Here is a 20,368-nt window from a genome sequence, read left to right on the forward strand (position 1 = left end):
CACTTGCAACAGGGTCTACCTGATAGGAATTGGAAACTATTGTGGAGTTTTCACCATCGCCCGAGCTATAACTCAACAAAGGCTGAGAATTTACATGGGACCTTCGCAGTTTACTATGGCTAATGTAATGCATTTACCCACTGAGCAACTGAGTTCTATTTTTTTCTAATGTTCTAAACCAACCTGTCTGAGAGGCAGGCAAGATTCAGAGCTGGTCACTCCAGCACTGAACAGATGTACAATCTCCACAGAACCATAAAGTCTGCAACAAACTTAGTTCAGTTGTTTCATGAACCCAACAGCCAATAATATTGTGCGGGTGGCTGAATGTGGTGGGTATTGATTCTTTCCAGCATTGGCAAAGATGTTAATATATCTTGAAACTTGCATGAAGATGCCAAGATAAGGATAGAAGCAAAGGGCTTGCCAATAGCAAACTGACTTGAAATGAAGAAATGGCTACAGTAAGGACACAACAATGAGGCATGCATTCTTTAATCTGTGTAGCACAGTGACAGCTCTAGATGGTTACAAGGACATTATGAACATAGTTGCTGCTTGTTATCAAACTTATTATGGCAGGCATAAGATTCCAACTCTATTCTAGAACCAGACAGCCAAACTAAGAAAAGGCAGAGTAAAACCTGTTCCAACAGGACAGTAACATCTCAAAAGACTATCACAGGAATTAGTCAACCATGTTGATACCTAATCCATAGCAAGCTCTGTAAATATTGGGCACTCAATAATTAACTAAATCAACACTAGCCCTCCTTCCAGAAGCCTCGTGGCTGACCATATCAGAAGTATTATACGTCACAGTGAAGACTGATTGTGACAAGGCTCTAGTAACTTAGGCATGATGGCTACCTACTAGGGTGACTCCTTGTAAGTCCAGCCTACGTCAGAGATGGATATTATCCAAGAGGCTGGACTTTCAAAGGCCAGAGAGATATGATGATATGGCACTTCATCACTCTTCAGGTACCATGATGCAGCACACAAGACAACTTGCACAGCAAAAAAAAACTCTGTGGAAAGGCATGTCATGTCATGTTTCTGGCCCACTCAGCCAAGTCAGAAAAGGTAGCAATAATTATGCTCACTGCAACTGCGGTGTAGTTTAAACATGTTGTCATGCAACTCAGCACACATCAGGGTCATGTAAAAGTAAAATAAGAGAGGAAATAATGAAAGAAAATTTTTTTTTTTGTTCTGCTGAATGAGTGACCAGTAGCTACAGTATCAGAGAGTGAAAAAAAGGAAAGAGAACAGATGGAGGAGAGTGGATGTGACTGTTGCAATAAACTTTGATATACACAATATTCTTACAAATTGGTTACCTTTTTCCCTTCTGTCTCTAATTTGAATAAGGCAAGTTGATAAATACCTTAAAAAAATGTAAACAGGACGACGCAGATCAGATTTTTTTTTAAATTTCATTCTCGGGATGTGCGCATCAGTCGCAAGGCCGGCATTTATTGCCCATCCCTAGTTGGCCTTGAGAAGGTGGTGGTGAGTCTTCTTCTTAAGCCACTACAGTTCGTGTGGTGAAGGTACTCCCGCAATACTGTCAGGTAGAGAGTTCTAGGTTTTTGACCCAGCGACAATGAAGAAACGGCGATGTATGTCCAAGTCAGTATGGTGTGGGACTTGGTGTTCCCATTCACCTAGTCACTCCAAGTGGTGGAAGTTGCAGGTTTGGGAGTTGCTGCAGTGCATCCTGTAGATAGTACACACTGTAGCCACAGTACACTGATGGTGGAGGGAGTGGATGTCTAAGCCAGTGAATGGGTGCCAATCAAGTGGACTGCTTTGTCCTGGATAGTATCGAGCTTCGAGTGTTGTTGGAGCTGCACTCATCCAGGCAAGTGTGGAGTATTCCATCATACTCCTAACTTGTGCCTTGTAAGTGGTAAAGCGGCTTTGGGGAGTCAGGTGAGCCACTCACCGCAGAATACCCAACCTCTGACCTGTTCTAGTAGCCACGATGTTTAGGTGCCTGGACCAGTTCAGTTTCTGGTCAATGGTGAGCCCCAGGATATTGATGGTGGGTGATAGTAATGTCATTGAATGTGACTGGTGGTTATGCTCTCTCTTATTGGAGATGGTCATTTCCTGGCACTTGCGTGGACTGAATGTTACTTGCCAGTTATCAGCCCAAGGCTGGATGTTGTCCAGGTCTTGCTGCATGTGGGCATGGACTGCTTCATTATGTGAGGAATTGTGAATTGCAAATTCTGGAGCACAGGTCTTCAGCACTACAGCCGGAATATTGTCGGGGCCCATAACCTTTGATGTGTCCAGTGCATTCAGCCATTTCTTGATGTCATGTGGAGTGAATCAAACTGGCTAAAGACTGGTATCTGTGACAGAGGATACTTCAGGAGGAGGCCAAGATGGATCATCCACTCAGCACTTCTGGCTGAAGATGGTTGTGAACACTTCAGCCTTGGTTTTTGCACTCACGTGGTGGGCTCCACCATCATTGAGGATGGGGATGTTCATGGAGCCTCCTCCTCCAGTTAGTTGCTTAATTGTCCACCACAATTCACAACAGGATGTGGCAGTGCTGCAAAGCTTTGACCTGATCCGTAGTTTTGGGAATCACTTAGATCTGTCTATAGCATGCTGCTTCTGTTGTTTAGTATGCATGTAGTCCTGTGTTGTAGCTTCACCAGGTTGGCACCTCATTTCCTGACATGCTCCACTACACTCATCGTTGAATCAGATGGGTCATCTGGTTTGATGGTGATGGAGGAACTAGGGATATGATGGGCCATGAGGTTACAGATTGTGGTGGTATACAATTCTGCTGCTGCTGATGGCCCACAGCACCTCCTGGATGCCTAGTTTTGAGCTGCTAGATCTGTTTTTAATCTATCCCACTTAGCACGGTGATAGTGCGACACGACACAATGGAGTGTGTCCCGAGTTCAATAATTGCTTGGTAATAAAAAAACTGCCAAACACATATTTGAACAAATTCCATACATATTTGCATTTAAATTGAACAACCATGACCCGTTCCTTGGACACCAGGCATAGACAAACCAAGTAAAATCTAAAAGTAAAAACTATTGTATCAAGTTAAGCTGGGATATGATTTCTGGTTATGAAGTTGGTTTTTACCCACTTACGTGCTGTGACTGAATTAAAGCCAACGTCGTCAAATTCTAGACAAAAATGCATAATTTTGTAACAAGCTTTAGGAACACTACAACATTGCAGATTCGGGAGGGGTAAAATAGCAGACAGGGTTTCTATTCCTGATCACTATCCAAGTGTGGATATCAGGGAAGGGCAGAGTCATACATGGATGTGATAACCCTTTAGTTAAATAGCTTTCCAACACATTGTCGAGGCTCGTACATGAATAATTGCCATGTTGGCAAGGCACCAAAGGGCAACCAGCACATGTAGAAATGGTAATACCTCAGCAAATATTCAACAGTGTCTGGTGAGGAGATAAAGAAGGGGCAAAAATGACAAGAGAGAAAGAAAACTGTAATCCTGTGATGTTAGTCAATGTAAAATGCTGTCCTCTGATCCACAGCAGGGACAAAAGGTCAAAATTTGCACAAACAAACCCCATCTCATACAGGGAGATCTGTCTGTGATTATTTGAGGCAGTCATCAGTTCAGTGGAAAAAAAAAGAAAAACATTTAAAATAAAATAATACAAAAAAACCACAAAGTGGAAATTGAAGAAAGTATCTTCCTGTTTCCTCTTGTCATTATCTCTGCTAGTCTTTCCAAATACTCCCCAGTGAATACTGCAGCCAGCAGTGATGCTTAACCCTTTGAGTACTGAATTCCCTACACAGCTCACAGCTCTCCACTCAGTGCCCTGCAGAACATTTGTGAACAGCGGAATTCCAGCATGTTAAATATCATAAATGAGAACATGACCTCTGCAGTCCCCAGTTTTGTCATTTTCTCAGACAGACTCCCACCCTGGATGTGGAAGGGTTAACGTACACAAAGCAGAGGAAGCTATTTGCCATCAGACGTGTTCCTATCCTGTTTATTTTTTCAAGGTCTGACTGAGCCTCCAAAAAAAGTTAATTCTCCAGTCCAGCACAAGGTCAAACTGTTCCAGGCCCAGTCCTGTTTTCTCCCTCAGGCTACACATCAATGCTCTTCCGAAACCACTGCCGGATAAGCGGGGGACTTCTTCTGAATTAATGCAAGGAAACATCTGGTGCAGGCTTGGACAAGGAAAATCAATCTGATTACAGAATCAAGCACTTTATTTTCCTGCAACATTAATTAAAATAAGCCCATTTGTGTTCGATTGGAAACACAAGCAGCTTGCCACCAATAGTACAAAAATCAATTTTGGTAAGGGAAATTGTTTCCTGGCATGCACGGAGTTTTGGAAATTGCACAAGGCACTTCTTCATTTGTTGAACTTTATATTTGCCACAAAAAGATGCTCGAGTCCCATACCCATCATTTCTGGAGATTAATATTCCTGCAAGCTGAATGTGTTTATGTTAGAACCTGCAAATAATTTGACTGTAATTTTTAGCAATTAATCGAGGAATATAATCACTGTTTTTTTTAAAAAAAAATGTCTTCCTAACCTATTTAGTCAAATTCATGCTGAATTGACCGTGGTGACTTTTCAGGAATTTCAAAGAACAAGTACATTTTGCAAAATAAAGATGCACAGGGTTTGAATTAAAGATGTGTTGGACACACTAGCCTAAAAACTAACATACAACTTGCATATCATTTTTTAATTCAACCTTCACCGGCGATTATTCTAGCCATGAAGTTTCCAAAGTCTATTTATATTAGTTTTGTTGTGTATGTACCTTTAAGAGAATAACTGGTCTCAGACTGCAGTACCGGCAGTGACCACCCCTGTATAAAAAGGCGCTAGAGAGCCTCTGTTGTTTAGATTCGTTATGGACTTCCACCAGTAAACATCTGTTTGTTTTCACTCCTGCTAGTCCGTGTCTAAATCATTCACGGACTTAACACTGGCGACGAGTAAAGAAACGAACTTACCTGCAACTCAGCAGCAGCTCCGACGACGTTGTTGAAGGTCGGAGCCAGAAAAAAAAAGGCCATTGAAACTCGAGAAACGGGCGTCGACCGTCAATCATCGGGTTCAAGGCTTTGCAGGAGCGACTTTCCAGAGCCAGGCGGGGTTCCTCGGTCCGTGGTTTCCCAGCTAATCGGGCTGGTGGCAGGTAGTGCTCTGATCCTTCCTGGGCTGCGGCGGGCTGAAGCTCGATCGGGTGGCCTTTCAACGGGGTCGGGCAGCGAGTCGGGAAGCAAGGAGAGAGAGAGAGAGAGAGGGTGGAGCACACAGGGCGCGGCCGGTGTTTCAAAGCTGGGCAGCGTTCGGACCTCAGAAGAGGGAGAGAAGTGTCCCAGATGGTCCGCTCCACGACGGGAAGATAATAAAAGAAAACGAATTAATATTTAACGCGCAGGAAACCGTGGAAAGCAGCGCTAACAACAGCGGGGAAGAAGACACAGCGCGGGAGGCGCCATTTTGTTAAATCGGAGAAGAAGGCAAAGCGCGGGAGGCGCCATTTTAGATTTGCAAGATGCCGAAGACTGGCTGTATCACTGCTTTTGATAATACATTAGAGGACTGGACCACGTATGTGGAAAGAGTCGAGGTATATTTCGAGGCAAATGAAATAGCGGAGGGGAAAAAGGCATCAATATTGCTAAACGTAATGGGCGCTAGAACGTACGGCCTACTGCGGGATCTGATTACTCCAGCCAAACCGAAGGCGAAGAGTTTTAATGAAATTGTTGCTGTTCTACAGGAGCACTTAAACCCTGCACCGCTGTTGATAGCAGAAAGATTTAAATTCCACAGGAGAACTCAGCACAAAGATGAGAGCAATGCTGAGTATCTTACGGAACTACGCAAGCTATCAAAGCACTGCCAGTTCGGAGCAGGACTGGCAGATACCCTACGGGACAAATTTGTCTGTGGACTCCTGAGTGAAGGAACACAGAAGAAGTTACTCGCAGAAAAAGAGCTGACGCTAGATAAAGCTTTCAACGTGGCAGTATCGTATGAAGCAGCAGCCAGGGGAGCTGCAGAAATTCAACAAAAACCACAGGAATACGGCACCCACGAAATGACACGGGGATTTGCAAAATGTTATCGCTGCGGCAGAACTAACCATGACCAGAAGGACTGCTGGTCCAAAGACAAAATATGCAGACAATGCGGGAAGATTGGACACATTGCACGAGTTTGTAGGTCTGGGAAGAAGACCAGCGACAACAAAAAGGCTACTAAGGAACCATACAAGAAAGTACAAAAGATGACGGACAGTAGTTCCGAAGACCAGATGAGCGAGTGAATCCGAGAACAGGAGATTAAGCTGTCTCAAACTTCACAATGTAATCGCAAGAGGATCACCGAACCATTTGGGTCACCCTCACGATAGCAGGGTCCCAAGTTAAAATGGAATTGGATACAGGATCAGCGCTAACCGTCATGAATCGACGAGACTATGAGCGGCTATTTTCACACATACCCTTGAGAGAGACATCCATCGTCTTGACTACGTATACGGGGCAAAAAGTATACCCCAGAGGAAAAATAAGGGTGCCTGTCGAATACAATGGCAAGAAAATACGGAAATTGTATCTCTACATACTGCCAAATGGTGGACCACCGTTATTGGGACGGGAATGGATCAGGAAGATAAACTTAGATTGGCATTCCATACATGCAATGACGGTGGACGGTAAAAAAGATGAAGACATCACTCCTGGACGATTGTCAACAATCTTAGCTAACGCCAAAGAGGTATTTCAACAAGAACTGGGCACGCTTAAAGGCGTAACCGCCTCGTTAAAAATAGAAGAGAATGCAGTTCCCAAGTTTTTCAAAGCGAGACCGGTACCATATGCAATTCGTCCAGCTGTCGAGGCAGAGCTGGAGAATCTGGAGAAGGCGGCCGTGTTGTCTAAGGTCGACTGGAGCGAGTGAGCGACACCCATCGTTCCTGTCATGAAGAAAACGTTAAGCAATAAGTCCGGAGAGCCAAGGAAGATTCGCATCTGTGGGGATTTCAAGGTGACGGTGAACCCTGTCCTTCACACAGTACAATATCCTCTTCCAAGGATAGAAGACATCTTCGCCGCACTGTCTGGAGGGAAGCGTTTTACAAAAATTGACCTAGCACAAGCATATTTGCAGATGGAGGTTGAAGAGTCCTCTAGGAAGTATCTCACGATAAACACTCACAAAGGTCTTTACCAGTATCATCGATTGGTATTCGGAGTAGCATCGGCTCCGGCGATATGGCAAAGAGCGATGGAACAAGTCCTGCAAGGGATTCCGGGGACTCAGTGTTACTTGGACGACATCCTTGTGACAGGTGAAGATGACAGTGAACACCTTAACAACCTAGAACAGGTGCTCACTAGACTATGGGAACATGGGCTGCGAGCCAACCGCCCCAAGTGCGAATTTAAGAAACAGATATCGTATTGTGGCCACGTGATTGATGAAGAGGGGTTACATAAGTCCCCTGACAAAATTGAAGCGGTTGTTAAGGCCCCAGCGCCTGAAAATGTGTCGCAACTGAGGTCATTCCTCGGGTTGGTGAATTACTATCATAAGTTTTTGCCGAATTGGTCGACAATTCTGCATCCACTGAACGCCCTGCTACGAACGGGGGTAGCATGGAAATGGAGCGATGATTGTAAACGTGCTTTTCAGAAGAGTAAGGACTTAATCACTTCGAACGAAGTATTGGCTCACTACAACCCAGCACTGCCAATCAGGCTGGCGTGTGATGCGTCTCCCTACGGCATTGGGGCGGTACTGTCACAAATTCCTTGATGGTTTGGAGAGGCCGATAGCTTTTGCGTCACGCTCGTTAACTTCTGTCGAGCGTAACTACGCCCAGATTGACAGAGAGGCCCTCAGCCTAGTGTGGGGGGTGAAGAAGTTCAATCACTATCTGCATGGTCAAAAATTTACTCTACTAACCGATCATCAACCTCTTGTCTCCATTTTCAACCCTCAGAAGGGTGTACCGATAATGACAGCACAACGGCTGCAGAGATGGTCCCTTTTCCTAGGGGCACACCAATATGACATCGAGTACAGGGGAACTAAACAGCATGGAAATGCTGATGGATTGTCACGTCTACCGTTGCCAACGGTGGAAGAAGAAGACCTTGCAGTGGATCCAATGGAGTTATTCCACTCGACCATAGTCGAATGTCTCCCTGTGACGAATGCAAACATAGAAAAGGAAACACGGAATGACCCGACACTATCACGGGTCTATGATTTAACGGTGAAGGGATGGCCAGCACATGGCGAACCACTGCTGCCAGCATTTTCGTCAAGAAAAGAACAGCTGTCAGTGTGCAGAGGAACCTTGATGTGTGGATCCAGAGTAGTAATTCCACCTAAGTTGACGGATAGAGTGCTCAATGAGCTTCATGAGGGTCATCTGGGTGGGGTAAAAATGAAGAGCTTAGCCAGAGCGTTTGTGTGGTGGCCGGGAATCGATAGAGAAATCGAAGAGATGACCAAGAGCTGTGCAGGATGCCAGAAGGTCCAAAACGCCCCACCACAAGCTCCTCTGCATCCATGGGGGTGGCCCTCATCTCCATGGCAAAGGGTGCACATTGATTTTGCTGGTCCCTTCATGGACTCGATGTTTTTAATTGCGGTGGATGCACATTCAAAGTGGCCAGAGGTAATAAAAATGTCCTCAACCACCACGGAAAAAACTATCACAGTTTTACGAACAATATTCGCCAGGAATGGGCTGCCTGAACAGATTTGCTCTGACAATGGACCACAGTTTGTGTCTGAAGCGTTCCGGAGGTTCTTAAAGAACAATGGTGTTAAGCATTACACATCTGCCCCATATCATCCAGCCACTAATGGATTGGCCGAGAGGTTTGTCCAAACATTCAAGAAGGCTATCAAGGCAATGTGTAATGAAGATATACCCCTACAACACAAGGTGGACAACTTCTTGTTTGCCTACCGGAATGTGCGACACATGCGGTTACCAACCAAACTCCAGCCATGATGTTCTTCAATCGAAGACTACGATGCCGCTTGGATTTGGTTAAGCCAAACGTCCGAAGAGATGTGGAGAACAGGCAGTTTCAGAATATGAATGAAAGGCCGACCAGGAGTTTTAAGATAGGTCAACCAGTTTTGGCCCGGGACTACCGCACTGAGAAATGGCAGCCAGGAACGATTTGTACACGACAAGGACCTCTCATGTATACCATGGACGTTGGGGAGAGCATTGTAAGACACCATGCTGACCAGATTCTAGAGTCACTGGAAAACGTCAACTCCACACCACGATCTGATACACCTGGTAATGAAATCGACGTTCCAATTGCAGCTACCGCAGAACCGGTAATATTGGAAGCAGATGAACCAAACAACGACATTGATTCCGACCCAACATTGCCAGAAGAACCTGATACTCCAAAGAGGCGTTATCCAGACAGAATTAGGAAGCCTCCTCAAAGACTGAACTTATAATTGCTTAAACTTAACCAATGTATCTAGCAACAGTAATTGTGATTGTAATTCGTTATCATTAGTTGTTAAATGAATGTTATGTACTGTTTATCTAAAAGGGGAGGAATTGTTGTGTATGTACCTTTTAAGAGAATAACTGGACTCAGACTGCAGTACCGGCAGTGACCACCCCTGTATAAAAAGGCACTAGAGAGCCTCTGTTGTTTAGATTCGTTATGGACTTCCACCAGTAAACATCTGTTTGTTTTCACTCCTGCTAGTCCGTGTCTAAATCATTCACGGACTTAACAAGTTTACATTAGTTATCATAAAGCCCCACTTTAAGAAGCCATTGTTCCAGAGTTCTGCTACAACATAACCTCAATTACTGACACAAGATTCCCAATATATACACAGGAACAAATATAGGAACTGGAGTAGGTCATTCAGCCCCTCTATCCTGTTCCGTAGCTATGGTTTAGCTTGAAGTGGCACCACACACTCAATCCAGCTGGGAGCACAGACGGAGTCTCAACTTAACGTCTCATCCAGAAGATGGTACCTCCGACAGTGCAGCATTCCCTCATTGGAGTTTCAGTCTAGATTTTTGTGCTCAAGTCTCTGGAGTGGAACTTGAACCCACAATCTTCTGACTCACAGGCGAGAGTGCTACCAACTGAGCCACAGCTGTTTGTCGCCTCTGGCAAACCCAGCATTTATTGCCCATCCTAAATTGCCCTCGAGAATGGCTTGCTAGGCCATTTCAGAAAGCAGTTAAGAGTCAACCACGTTGCTGTGGGTCTGGAGTCAAATATAGGCCAGACTGGGTAAGGACATTAGTGAACCAGATGGGTTTTTAACAACAATCCGATATTTTCACAGTCACCATTACTGATACTAGCTTTTTATTCCAGATTTATTTAATTGAATTTGAATTCCCCAGCTGTCGTGGTGGGATTTGAACTCTTGTCTCCTGATTACTAGTCCAGGCCTCTGGATTACTAGTGCAATAACATTACCACTGTGCTACCGCTCCCATCAGTATTCCCCAGAGAGTTAAAAAGGACGAACTACACAATAGTCAGAACCACATAAAATACTAACCAGAAAAGCAGATATGGTCCACTCCGTCCAACACACCATTCAGAGTCTTATAGATACTAGTCACCCGGGAGAAGTGAATGGTTAGAGAAAACCTCCAGAATATTAAACTCTGAAATGTGTTCCTTACCGCTAAAAGTAATCATGCCAAAGCTACAGGATATTAATTAACCATCTACATTATTCAACTCTGACCGATTACATTCTGTCGATGGCATCACCGTGGTTCCAATAGGGCTGCAGTTACAACATTCTGCATAATATTTGATGGCTTACATCTACAAATTTGGACCATCAGTCATGTTATTAACTAGATTCCTTGCTATTGTTTCTAAAACGCTGCATTTCTCTCTTTTTTTATACTCTTATTCAACCGAGAGATCCTACAAATGGCCAAATGCTATGCGATCATGGGGAGACAACGAACAAGGGCTAAGGTACTTCCCATACAGCAGAGGGGAGGAAAAAAATCAATAGGATTGTGATTGTACTCGATGCCTGGGTTCCTAACACCCAACTCCAGGGCAACATTGTGGAGACCCACAGACAATGCTAGGGTACAGCTGAAGCTGATGATAAATGTGTTTGGAAAAGTAGAGAGACAGAAGCAAAAGACAGCAAGTCAGCTGACAAGCTAAATAATATAGGAACAGGAGTAGGCCATTAGCTCCTCATGCCTGTTCCATCATTCAATTAGATCGTGGCTGATCTTTACCTCAACTCCATTTACCCACCTTTTCTCCATATCCCTCGATAGCCTTACCCAACAAAAACCTGCTTGATCTCAGTCTTGAAAATTTCAATTGATGCAGCATCTACTGCCTTTTGGGAGGGAGACTTCTAGCTTTCTACTACCCTTTGTGCAAAAAAGTGCTTCCTGATTTCGCTCCTAAATGGCCTAGCTCCAATGTTAGGATTATGCCCTCTTGTTCTGGATACCCCAAACTGAGGAAATAGTTTCTCTGTATTTAACCTATCGAATTCCTTTCCCATTTTAAGCACCTCAATTAGATCACCCCTCACTTCGAAACTCAAGGGAATACAAGCCAACTTTAAGCAACCTGTCCATATAATTTAACCCTTTTAAGCCCTGGTATAATTGTGGCAAATCTACACTCCAAGACCAATGTATCTTTCCTGAGGTGCGGTGCTAAACGCAGTACTCCAGATGTGGTCTGACCAAGGCTCTGTACAACTGAAGCATAATTTCATCACCTTTGTATTTCAACCCACTTGAGAGAACGGTCAACTTTCCATTACCGCTTCGATTGTGTGTTCCTGGGTTGGCTGTGAACATTGAAGCTGGATCACTGGTTTGGTGGTTAAAGGGAACTTAAATTTTCCTCCTGTTATCTGATTGTTCCAACAGTAACAACAACCACTGAACCAATCAGAAACTCAAGACATAAGCCTACACGCTGCCAATCAGAAAAGGACCATGAAGCTGCAGACACAAAAATTTAGATTTTCTACTGCTAACTGATGTTCAATACTGTCTAATAAATTGTAGAAACCGAGACGACGGCATAACCTTTTGAATGTGCAGTACCCTTAATAAAAATGCATTATTATTGCAATCTTTCTCGGTTTAGAATACTGTCATAGAAATAAAGCTGTAGTTCAAAGGTTAACATGTACAGCACTCGATCCATCTTCACAGTCGCTCGCTCCACATTCAGGAAATCCTCTGCAAAGCTTACGCCTAATTTGTCAGCCCACAAGGTTTGTCCATAATATGCTGAGGCATCAATTTGATTCCATGTTTTCTGATTATGATAACAAGTATTCCAGCAGATCTTTCCAAGTTAAAATTCCAGACAATTCAAGCAAGGTTCAGTCTCCAAACTTGATGGTTAAAAATACATATACTGTAAATCTGAAATCAAACCAGAAAATGCTAGAACGAAAGCAAAATACTGCGGATGCTGGAAATTTGAAATAAAAACAGAAAATGCTGGAAATACTCAGCAAGTCAGGCAGCATCTGTGGAGAGAGAAACAAAGTTAACGTTTCAGGTCGATGACCCTTCGTCAGAAAATGCTAGAACTGCGTAGCATGTCAACCAGCATAGGTTATCATTTCAGGTAGAACCCCTCCATTAAAACTGGCCTTTCTCTTTTTACAGATACTGAGCGACCTGCTGTGTATTTCCAGTTTTTTTTGCATTTCAGTTTATTCTTGCAATTTTCATTTAAGCACACGGTCATGACAGGACTCTGTTTCTGTTAATACTCTTATACCCATTTCTGTGGATAAATGCGAGGTTATCCACTTTGGTGTCAAAAACAGGAAGGCAGATTATTATCTGAATGGCAATAGATTGGGAGAAGGGGAAGTGCAACGAGACCGGGGTGTCCTTGTGCACCAGTCGCTGAAGGTAAGCATGCAGGTGCAGCAGGCGGTTAAGGCGGCAAATGGTATGTTGGCCTTCGGGGCGAAAGGGTTTGAGTACAGGAACAAGGATGTCTTGCTGCAGTTGTACAGGGCCTTGGTGAGACCACATCTTGAGTATTGTGTGCAGTTTTGGTCGCCTTATCTGAGGAAGGATGTTCTTGTCATGGAGGGAGTGCAGCGAAGATTCACCAGGCTGATACCTGGGATGGCAGGAATGACGTACGAGGAGAGATTGGGTCAATTGGGCTTATACTCGCTGGAGTTTAGAAGAATGAGAGGGGATCTCATTGAAACGTATAAATTTTCAAACAGGACTAGACAGACTAGATGCAGGAAGGATGTTCCCGATGGTCGGGGAGTCCAGAACCAGGGGTCACAGTCTAAGGATAAGGGGTAAGCCATTTAGGACTGAGATGAGGAGGCATTTCTTCACCCAGAGAGTGGTGAACCTGTGGAATTCTCTACCACAGAAGGCAGTAGAGGCCAATTCATTAAATATATTCAAGAAGGAGTTGGATATATTTCTTAAGGCAGGCTAAAGGGATCAAGGGATATGGGGAGAAGGCAGGGACCGGGTACTGAATTTGGATGATCAGCCATGATCTCATTGAATGGCGGAGCAGGCTCGAGGGGCCGAATGGCCTACTCCTATCTTCTATGTTTCTATGTTATATACACAAGCCTTCTTATATACATACACTACCCTGATCCATTTACATCCAACAGGGTTTCACTGTACCTTAAATCTGTTGCTATACTGTCCAATTACAATGCTGGGACTCAAGAAAGCTTCAAAATTGCAGCACATCACTGCCATTAACATGACAGTGTTATTACGATAAACACATGAAGATAGATATGCGGAAAAGGCCATTTAGCTTGTCCAGCTGAAAACAAACAGTGAAATCTATTCCTCCGTGTCTTTACTAGTCCGTAATCTACAGCTTAAATGGAGATTTGGTCCAATTCTCTTGCGTGCCTTAACCATGTCCATGATCATTCCAGTAGATGGCAGTCTACCCCACAATATAACAGTTGTCATTATGAAAAAATTAGGTTTTCTAGATTCTCTAGACAACCTCTCTGCATTAGTCGCATCAAGTATCTTCATGATTATGAAAATTTAGATCACAACTCTCATCTTAATTTGTCAGTATTAAGCACTCCCAGATCAGGTATAGCCCCATCAGACATAGTCTATTCCAAAAATGTACCTATGCCCCAGCCATCAGGAGTGCATCGCCTACGGCACCAGTGTGATTTTTTCCAATTCCCACATCAGTCATCATGTGACCTCAGTGAGATTGCCAATTAGTGATAAATTAGCAGCAGTTTGGTGCTATGTGCCCATATCACTAGGAACTTTGAAAAAGGGTTAGGCCCGAAACGTCACTCTAATTTCTCTCCACGGATGTTGCCTGGCCTGCTGAGTTTTTCCAGCATTTTCTGTTGTTATTTAGGAACAGAAATAAGACTGTCCAAATGCATTTTACACAAGACAGCAAACAAAGGTGACTTTCATCCCATCAGTCTGGGCTGGATTGAAATCTAGGTTGGAGAGGCGAAAGGCCAATGGCTAACCTAATGCACCACCCCATCTCCATAAATTTTCTTTTTCTAATGAGTTCCTTTTGACTCTCTTTAGTACTCACCTCACAACTCTGGGGCAAATTCTTAATCACCACCAGAAAATATTTTGTTTTTACATTACTTGAATGGGAACATTTTTGAGGTGGAAAAAATGCATTTTAAATGAAGAAAAATAAGGAGTCACGTGTTAGTGACCAAAAGTCCTGATTCTCATCTTCCTATTGGGAGGGAGGGGGGGGGGGGGGGGGGGGGAGGAGGCAAGATTGTTCAGCTCTCAGTATGCCCACTAATTGAGGCATCCCCTGTTATGGGTGGTAAGAATGGATAGTCCAGTCTATCTCATCACAGACCTTATTGTGCTCCTAACAATGCACCAGATGAGGGATAAAAGATCACGGCTAAGCGCACAGCCTACCATCATAACTACCGAATTAGTCTATGAATCAAACAAATTATGCAGAAGGAAAAAAATAACTAAAAGCATTCTTGGTTCTAAATAATGAAGAGCTTTTGCTGACTATGTGTAATGGGAGAATAGGTCTGAACGTTTACTGATGTTGACAGTAGGTCTTTCCATCTCTGAAATACACTGCCTGCAACATGATGGTTTACACATCAACCACTGTCAAAAAAACGAGTGTCATCTTCTTTTAATTATAGACCAGTTAAAAGGTCATATCACTGTAGATAAGTTTGGTTTTCGTCAACAGTGCTGGTGTTAGAAGCCACAGATAGCTCATTTGACACCACTCCATTATCCTTGTGTACAGCAGTGCTGAGCAAACAGGGTGTCTGGCATATTCACATTTACAGCACAAACATGGTAACAGCTTGTTACCACACTTTCACAACCTACTGCCCAATCACATAACGCAGGAGCAACAAAGTTGTGAACGTGTGAAAATGTTTAGGTCACCAGTTGCCAAACTGTGCTGACAGCATTTCCTATAATGCTGATAGTCGAAATGCTGACTTGTGGTTAATATAAATATAACTTAAACATTTTTTTTTAAAAAGACTTGTGCTTGTACAATCTTGTGAGACAATCCACTGTAAATCATGCCTGAGAGATGGGGTAGATTTACCAATTGGCAACACTGTCCCAACACTGAATGTGCCTCTACTTTGTTACTCGCTAAAACAATGCAAACATTAAAAATGCAGCAGGATTTAGTACCAGCATGTTGAGCACCTGTATGCGATCGGTGCTAGCGCCAGTCAGCAAATCTACTAATAATGGTCACACTGGTTATCATTATGCCAGTGGAAGGATGCAGAGTATAAGCTCTGTCGCAACCATTTTTTCCAGAGAAGATTTTTCAAAAAACTTTTATGAATGTAATTATAATTCTCCCAAAACATGGTGGGGAGGGTGAACAGCACACAGGAATATCTTGAGCATGACACACTAAACAGAAATGGCACTGCAGAGCATCTCCTGATGAATCATTGGGCAAATATACTGCTTAATATGGAACTGTGCCCTTCAAAGCAACAAACTATTTCCGCTGGTTGGGGAGTCTAGGACTATAAGATCGAGCCTAAAAATTAGAATCAGGCCTTTCAGGAGTGAAGTTAGGAAACACTTCAGCACACACAGAGTGGTAGAAGTTTGGAACTCTCTTCTGCCAAACCGAGGTTGATGCTAGATCAATTGTTCATTTTAAATCTGAGATTGATAGTTTTTTGTTAACCAAAGGTGTTAAGGGAAATGGGGCAAAGGCGGGAATATGGAGTTAGGTCACCGACCAGCCACAATCTCATTGAATGGCCTAAATGGCCTACTCCTGTTCCCATGTTCCTATGATTGCCACGTTAGTGGATCTCACCTGGGACAGTGGTAGCAATAATTGGCATCCACACCCACGGGCTAGGCAGGGGAAGAAAAAAAATAACAAACCAGAGTTGCTGCTGCTGGGCGGTGTCCAGTGACTTTTGCTGGAAAGTGCAGGTATGCATGGGCATCGGTGAGAGGAGAATCAGACTCAGCCATGCAGTATCCCATGGTGAAATAGCCTGCCAACACTCACCATCTAGGCTCACACGTGAACGATAGCTACTGGGCAAGGCGCTGGATGGTGGTTGGCGACCACAGAACCGTATCCTAGGAAAAGCCACTATCTTCAGGAGAGGAGGGGGTGAAAATTGAGGAAGGGGAGGAATGGGTATTTTCACTAAAAAAAATTATTTTGCCTGTTTAGTAAACCAGGTTCTCTTACTTTTTTTTTGTAAGTGGAATATTGAGTACACGATATTGATGTCCTTACTAAAAATTAAAATACAGGTTTTCTTAAAAGCAATCCCTCCAGCTTATTCTACAAATTACATTTTCTGCCAATTAGTAACTGCAGAAATATAATTACTATCCACATAATCAATATTTCTAGAAATAGTAAAATGCAGCAGTCAGTCGAGGATTTTTAAAACAAAATGGGGGAAGAATTTTAACACAAGTCCATAATCCTAAGCTGCCGTAATTTGCATTCTTATATATTCAATGGGAAGCTTCAATGTGTGGTGAAATGGAAATTGACACCGGTTACATCAGAGACACTACCCTGAGGTTAAAGTTAAGGAAAAGCCATTTAAACTGCTTATCTGTGTCAGCCACAAGGATACCGCAGGGAACAAAGTCAATTCAACTCTCCGTACTCCACTGATGTGGCACCTGAGGAATTTGAACTTTAAAGTTTCATCTTAAAATTATTTTGCTCATTCACACAGACCAACAGTGTAAATGGATTTTCCTCAGCTCTAACCTCAGGGAACTGCCACTGAGATTTTTTTTTAACAAATTATTTTGTTGTTAAATTCACTTGTTTCTGAACTATGATTTTAAGCAGAGGACAGTTGGACTATTAATTTCTCCCACACATAATAAACTCCACTTTCTTCTGTCTTTCACAATTGTAACACCAACTTTGTAAATAATGTACAGGTGTAATTCACATCTACCTGTGAGAATAACTGGTTAGTTTTCAACTAGCTGAGCACAGAGTGGCGTTTCTTCAAGTTACACTTGGTACCTATAGCCAGACATTCAAAGTGGCACAAGAACAAATCAAGTGTGATTATTCCTGTGATTTCCCTCCCTCATTCTCTGTGGGGAAGTTTGCAGCTGTCATGAATCAGTGCAGTTAACATCAGGGGCTCTTGATTTGCAGAAATGCATGAAAAAACCAACATCCGACCACTCTGTTGCCCAACATGTTGGACATTACACAAGAGCTCTCACTGCCTATAAGAACATAAGAATTAAGAGCAGGAGTAGGCCATACGGCCCCTCGAGTCTGCTCTGCCATTCAATAAGATCATGGCTGATCATCGACCTCGACTCCACTTTCCCGCCTGATCTCTATATCCATTGATTCCCCTAGAGTCCAAAAATCTATCTCAGCCTTGAATATACTCAAAGACTCAGCTTCCACAGCCCTCTGGGGCAGAGAATTCCAAAGATTCACAACCCTCTCAGTGAAGAAATTCCTCCTCATCTCGGTCTTAAATGGCCGACCCCTTATCCTGAGACGAAGCCCCCTAGTTCTAGACACTTCAGTCAGGGGAAATAATCTCTCAGCATCTACCCTGTAATGCATCGTGACATACTTGCATCGTGACATACAATGAATAACATTTCAATGCACAGCATTTATTTTTATATACTTGATAAAGTGAATGCAGCTCGCTCTGTTTTACTTAAGCAGGTTAAATCCTCAAACAGCGGCAATAAAGTGTAGCTCACTTATTATTTTGGCGGTACTACCTCATTTTCACCACAAGATGGTGCAACAAAAGAAGCCAGACCGGCAGAGCACGATGTAGTTACCTGCTTCCTTGCAGACTGCTGCCAGATCTGCTCCAACATAGCCATGAGCCCCATCTGCGAGCTGTACCAGCTCCACCTCAGTCAACAAGGTGGGAATATTCTTCAGGAACTTCCTCAAGATATCTGCACGGTCTTCAGCATTCGGGATACCAATCTCTATTTCTTTATCAAATCGTCCAGGCCTCCGAAGCGCTGGATCGATGGCATGAGGACGATTTGTGGCACCAAGGACCAGGAGCTGTCCTTGACTCCCCTCCTAAAAAGAATGAAAAACAAAAATCACACTTTATCTATATATGTACTTCACTACACCCCAGTCCGCCAGACCCCTCCGCGAGACCCCTCCGACCCCCGCGAGACCCCTCCGACCCCCGCGAGACCCCTCCGCCCCCCACGAGACTTAAAAGAGCAAGTTCCTCAAAATTCAAACTTTAGAAGCTAACCACTTCGTGTTACAGAAAGTCACAACGTATAAAGCCAGTGGTTTGGTTGCCTGTGTGTGATTAAACACCCATTACTATATTATATATATGTATAATATACACACACACACATATATACATACATATATAGTAATGGGGGGTTATCACATTGATGCAACCGCCTGGAACTGTGAATCTGCCATATTCTAATAGTTTAGAAATCAATTATTAATTATCAATTAGAATTATAGGAAACTTCGCGATATCCGGCACAGACAGGACCAAGCTGCTGCCAATCTATCAAAACATCCGGATAGACCAGCGCTAATGTTGAAGGATACGGAGGTTTTCATCTCCGTATCTGACAACAAACACTGTTGCTTAGCAACAGCTTGTAAACACTCGGCCCGTACCTTGGAAGCATCTCTGAAGCTGTTGCTAAGCTACAGAGACGCTTTCCAGAGCCTGACTGTTAAAAAAAAATGCTAGAAGAAAAAAAACCTAACCAAAACGGCTGCTGATTTCTGCCGTTAGATCAAGGTTTCCGGACATACAACCTCCGGATAAACCAAAGTTTCCTGTAAATTACTTCAAAACCAATTTTATAATTTGCATCCACAATGAGGAAAATGGAAATAGTTAAATTAAACCATTAGTGAGGAAAACTTTCATAACACACATTACATCATAATCTGAACACCCATATTTCAATAAAGAATTCACACTACATTATTAAAGACACAGCTGGGAGAGGGATTGCGGTGGATCACACATATACCTTCGTAAGATTTTGATTTACATGTGTGAGAAGGGAGTGTGTCACTCTCTCTCATACATATTTGCGTGCACACACACACCGCCCCATCCGTCCCCCACCACATGCTCACCTGACCAGTGCCAGTGCCAGTCCCATCCCAGCTTGGGACTACGGACTATACACTTCTCTGTAATATGTCCCAACCACACATATTCTGCATATTTTACAGGTAACCCTCCTATGTTCAGTGTTCCTTTTGGAGTGATATCGGCCTGCATTTTGCAGTTAGCGGCGAAAGAACGGCGCTCAACGTTCACCTCGCTGACAGCTGCCCACAAAGATTTAACGGGCTTTAGAGCACGGACTACCCGTCATCGGGTGTCTGTTCCAGCGCGGCACCCTCTACAGGGCATTTGTGGCGTGTGTGAGCAGGCCAAGAAACAGCAAGGCTCTTCAACCAATCAGATTGAACAATCCTCACTGAGGCACGCAGAGTCTAAACCAGGAAGTATAAATTAGATTTAAATGATGTATAGAAAGTGAAATAAAAATTGGGAAATGCAGATATAATTAAGGGAGAGAGATAAGAGAGACAGAAAAAGTTTTAAATTTTTTTAAAAATCTCCCAGACTAATTTTCGTCTGAGGGAATGAGACGCCATACTTGTAAAATTAATTTTTCAGGGCAGAGCGGTTGTTCAGCAGTAATTATCACTTATCACACCGTTAAAAACTCACTTACTCCTGAATGCACCAACCTGAATTTTTCCAACCGTCTTTAGT

At 43.4% G+C, this 20,368-nt stretch overlaps 1 protein-coding gene across 3 annotated transcripts in view; it reads right to left on the reverse strand.

Moving 5' to 3' along the window:
• Nucleotides 1-20,368, reverse strand: part of afg2a (AAA ATPase AFG2A) — a 686,751-nt gene that overhangs the window by 610,432 nt on the left and 55,951 nt on the right. For all 3 annotated transcript variants that reach the window (XM_086009602.1, XM_086009595.1, XM_086009612.1), the window contains exon 9: nucleotides 18,408-18,663. In XM_086009602.1, the coding sequence (XP_085865728.1) occupies nucleotides 18,408-18,663 (256 nt within the window). The remainder of the gene's footprint in view (nucleotides 1-18,407; nucleotides 18,664-20,368) is intronic.

The sequence above is a fragment of the Somniosus microcephalus genome, chromosome 2 (assembly GCF_052327205.1).
Source record: "Somniosus microcephalus isolate GS21.2 chromosome 2, FLI_Smic_1.0, whole genome shotgun sequence".
NCBI classification, from domain to species: Eukaryota; Metazoa; Chordata; class Chondrichthyes; order Squaliformes; family Somniosidae; genus Somniosus; species Somniosus microcephalus.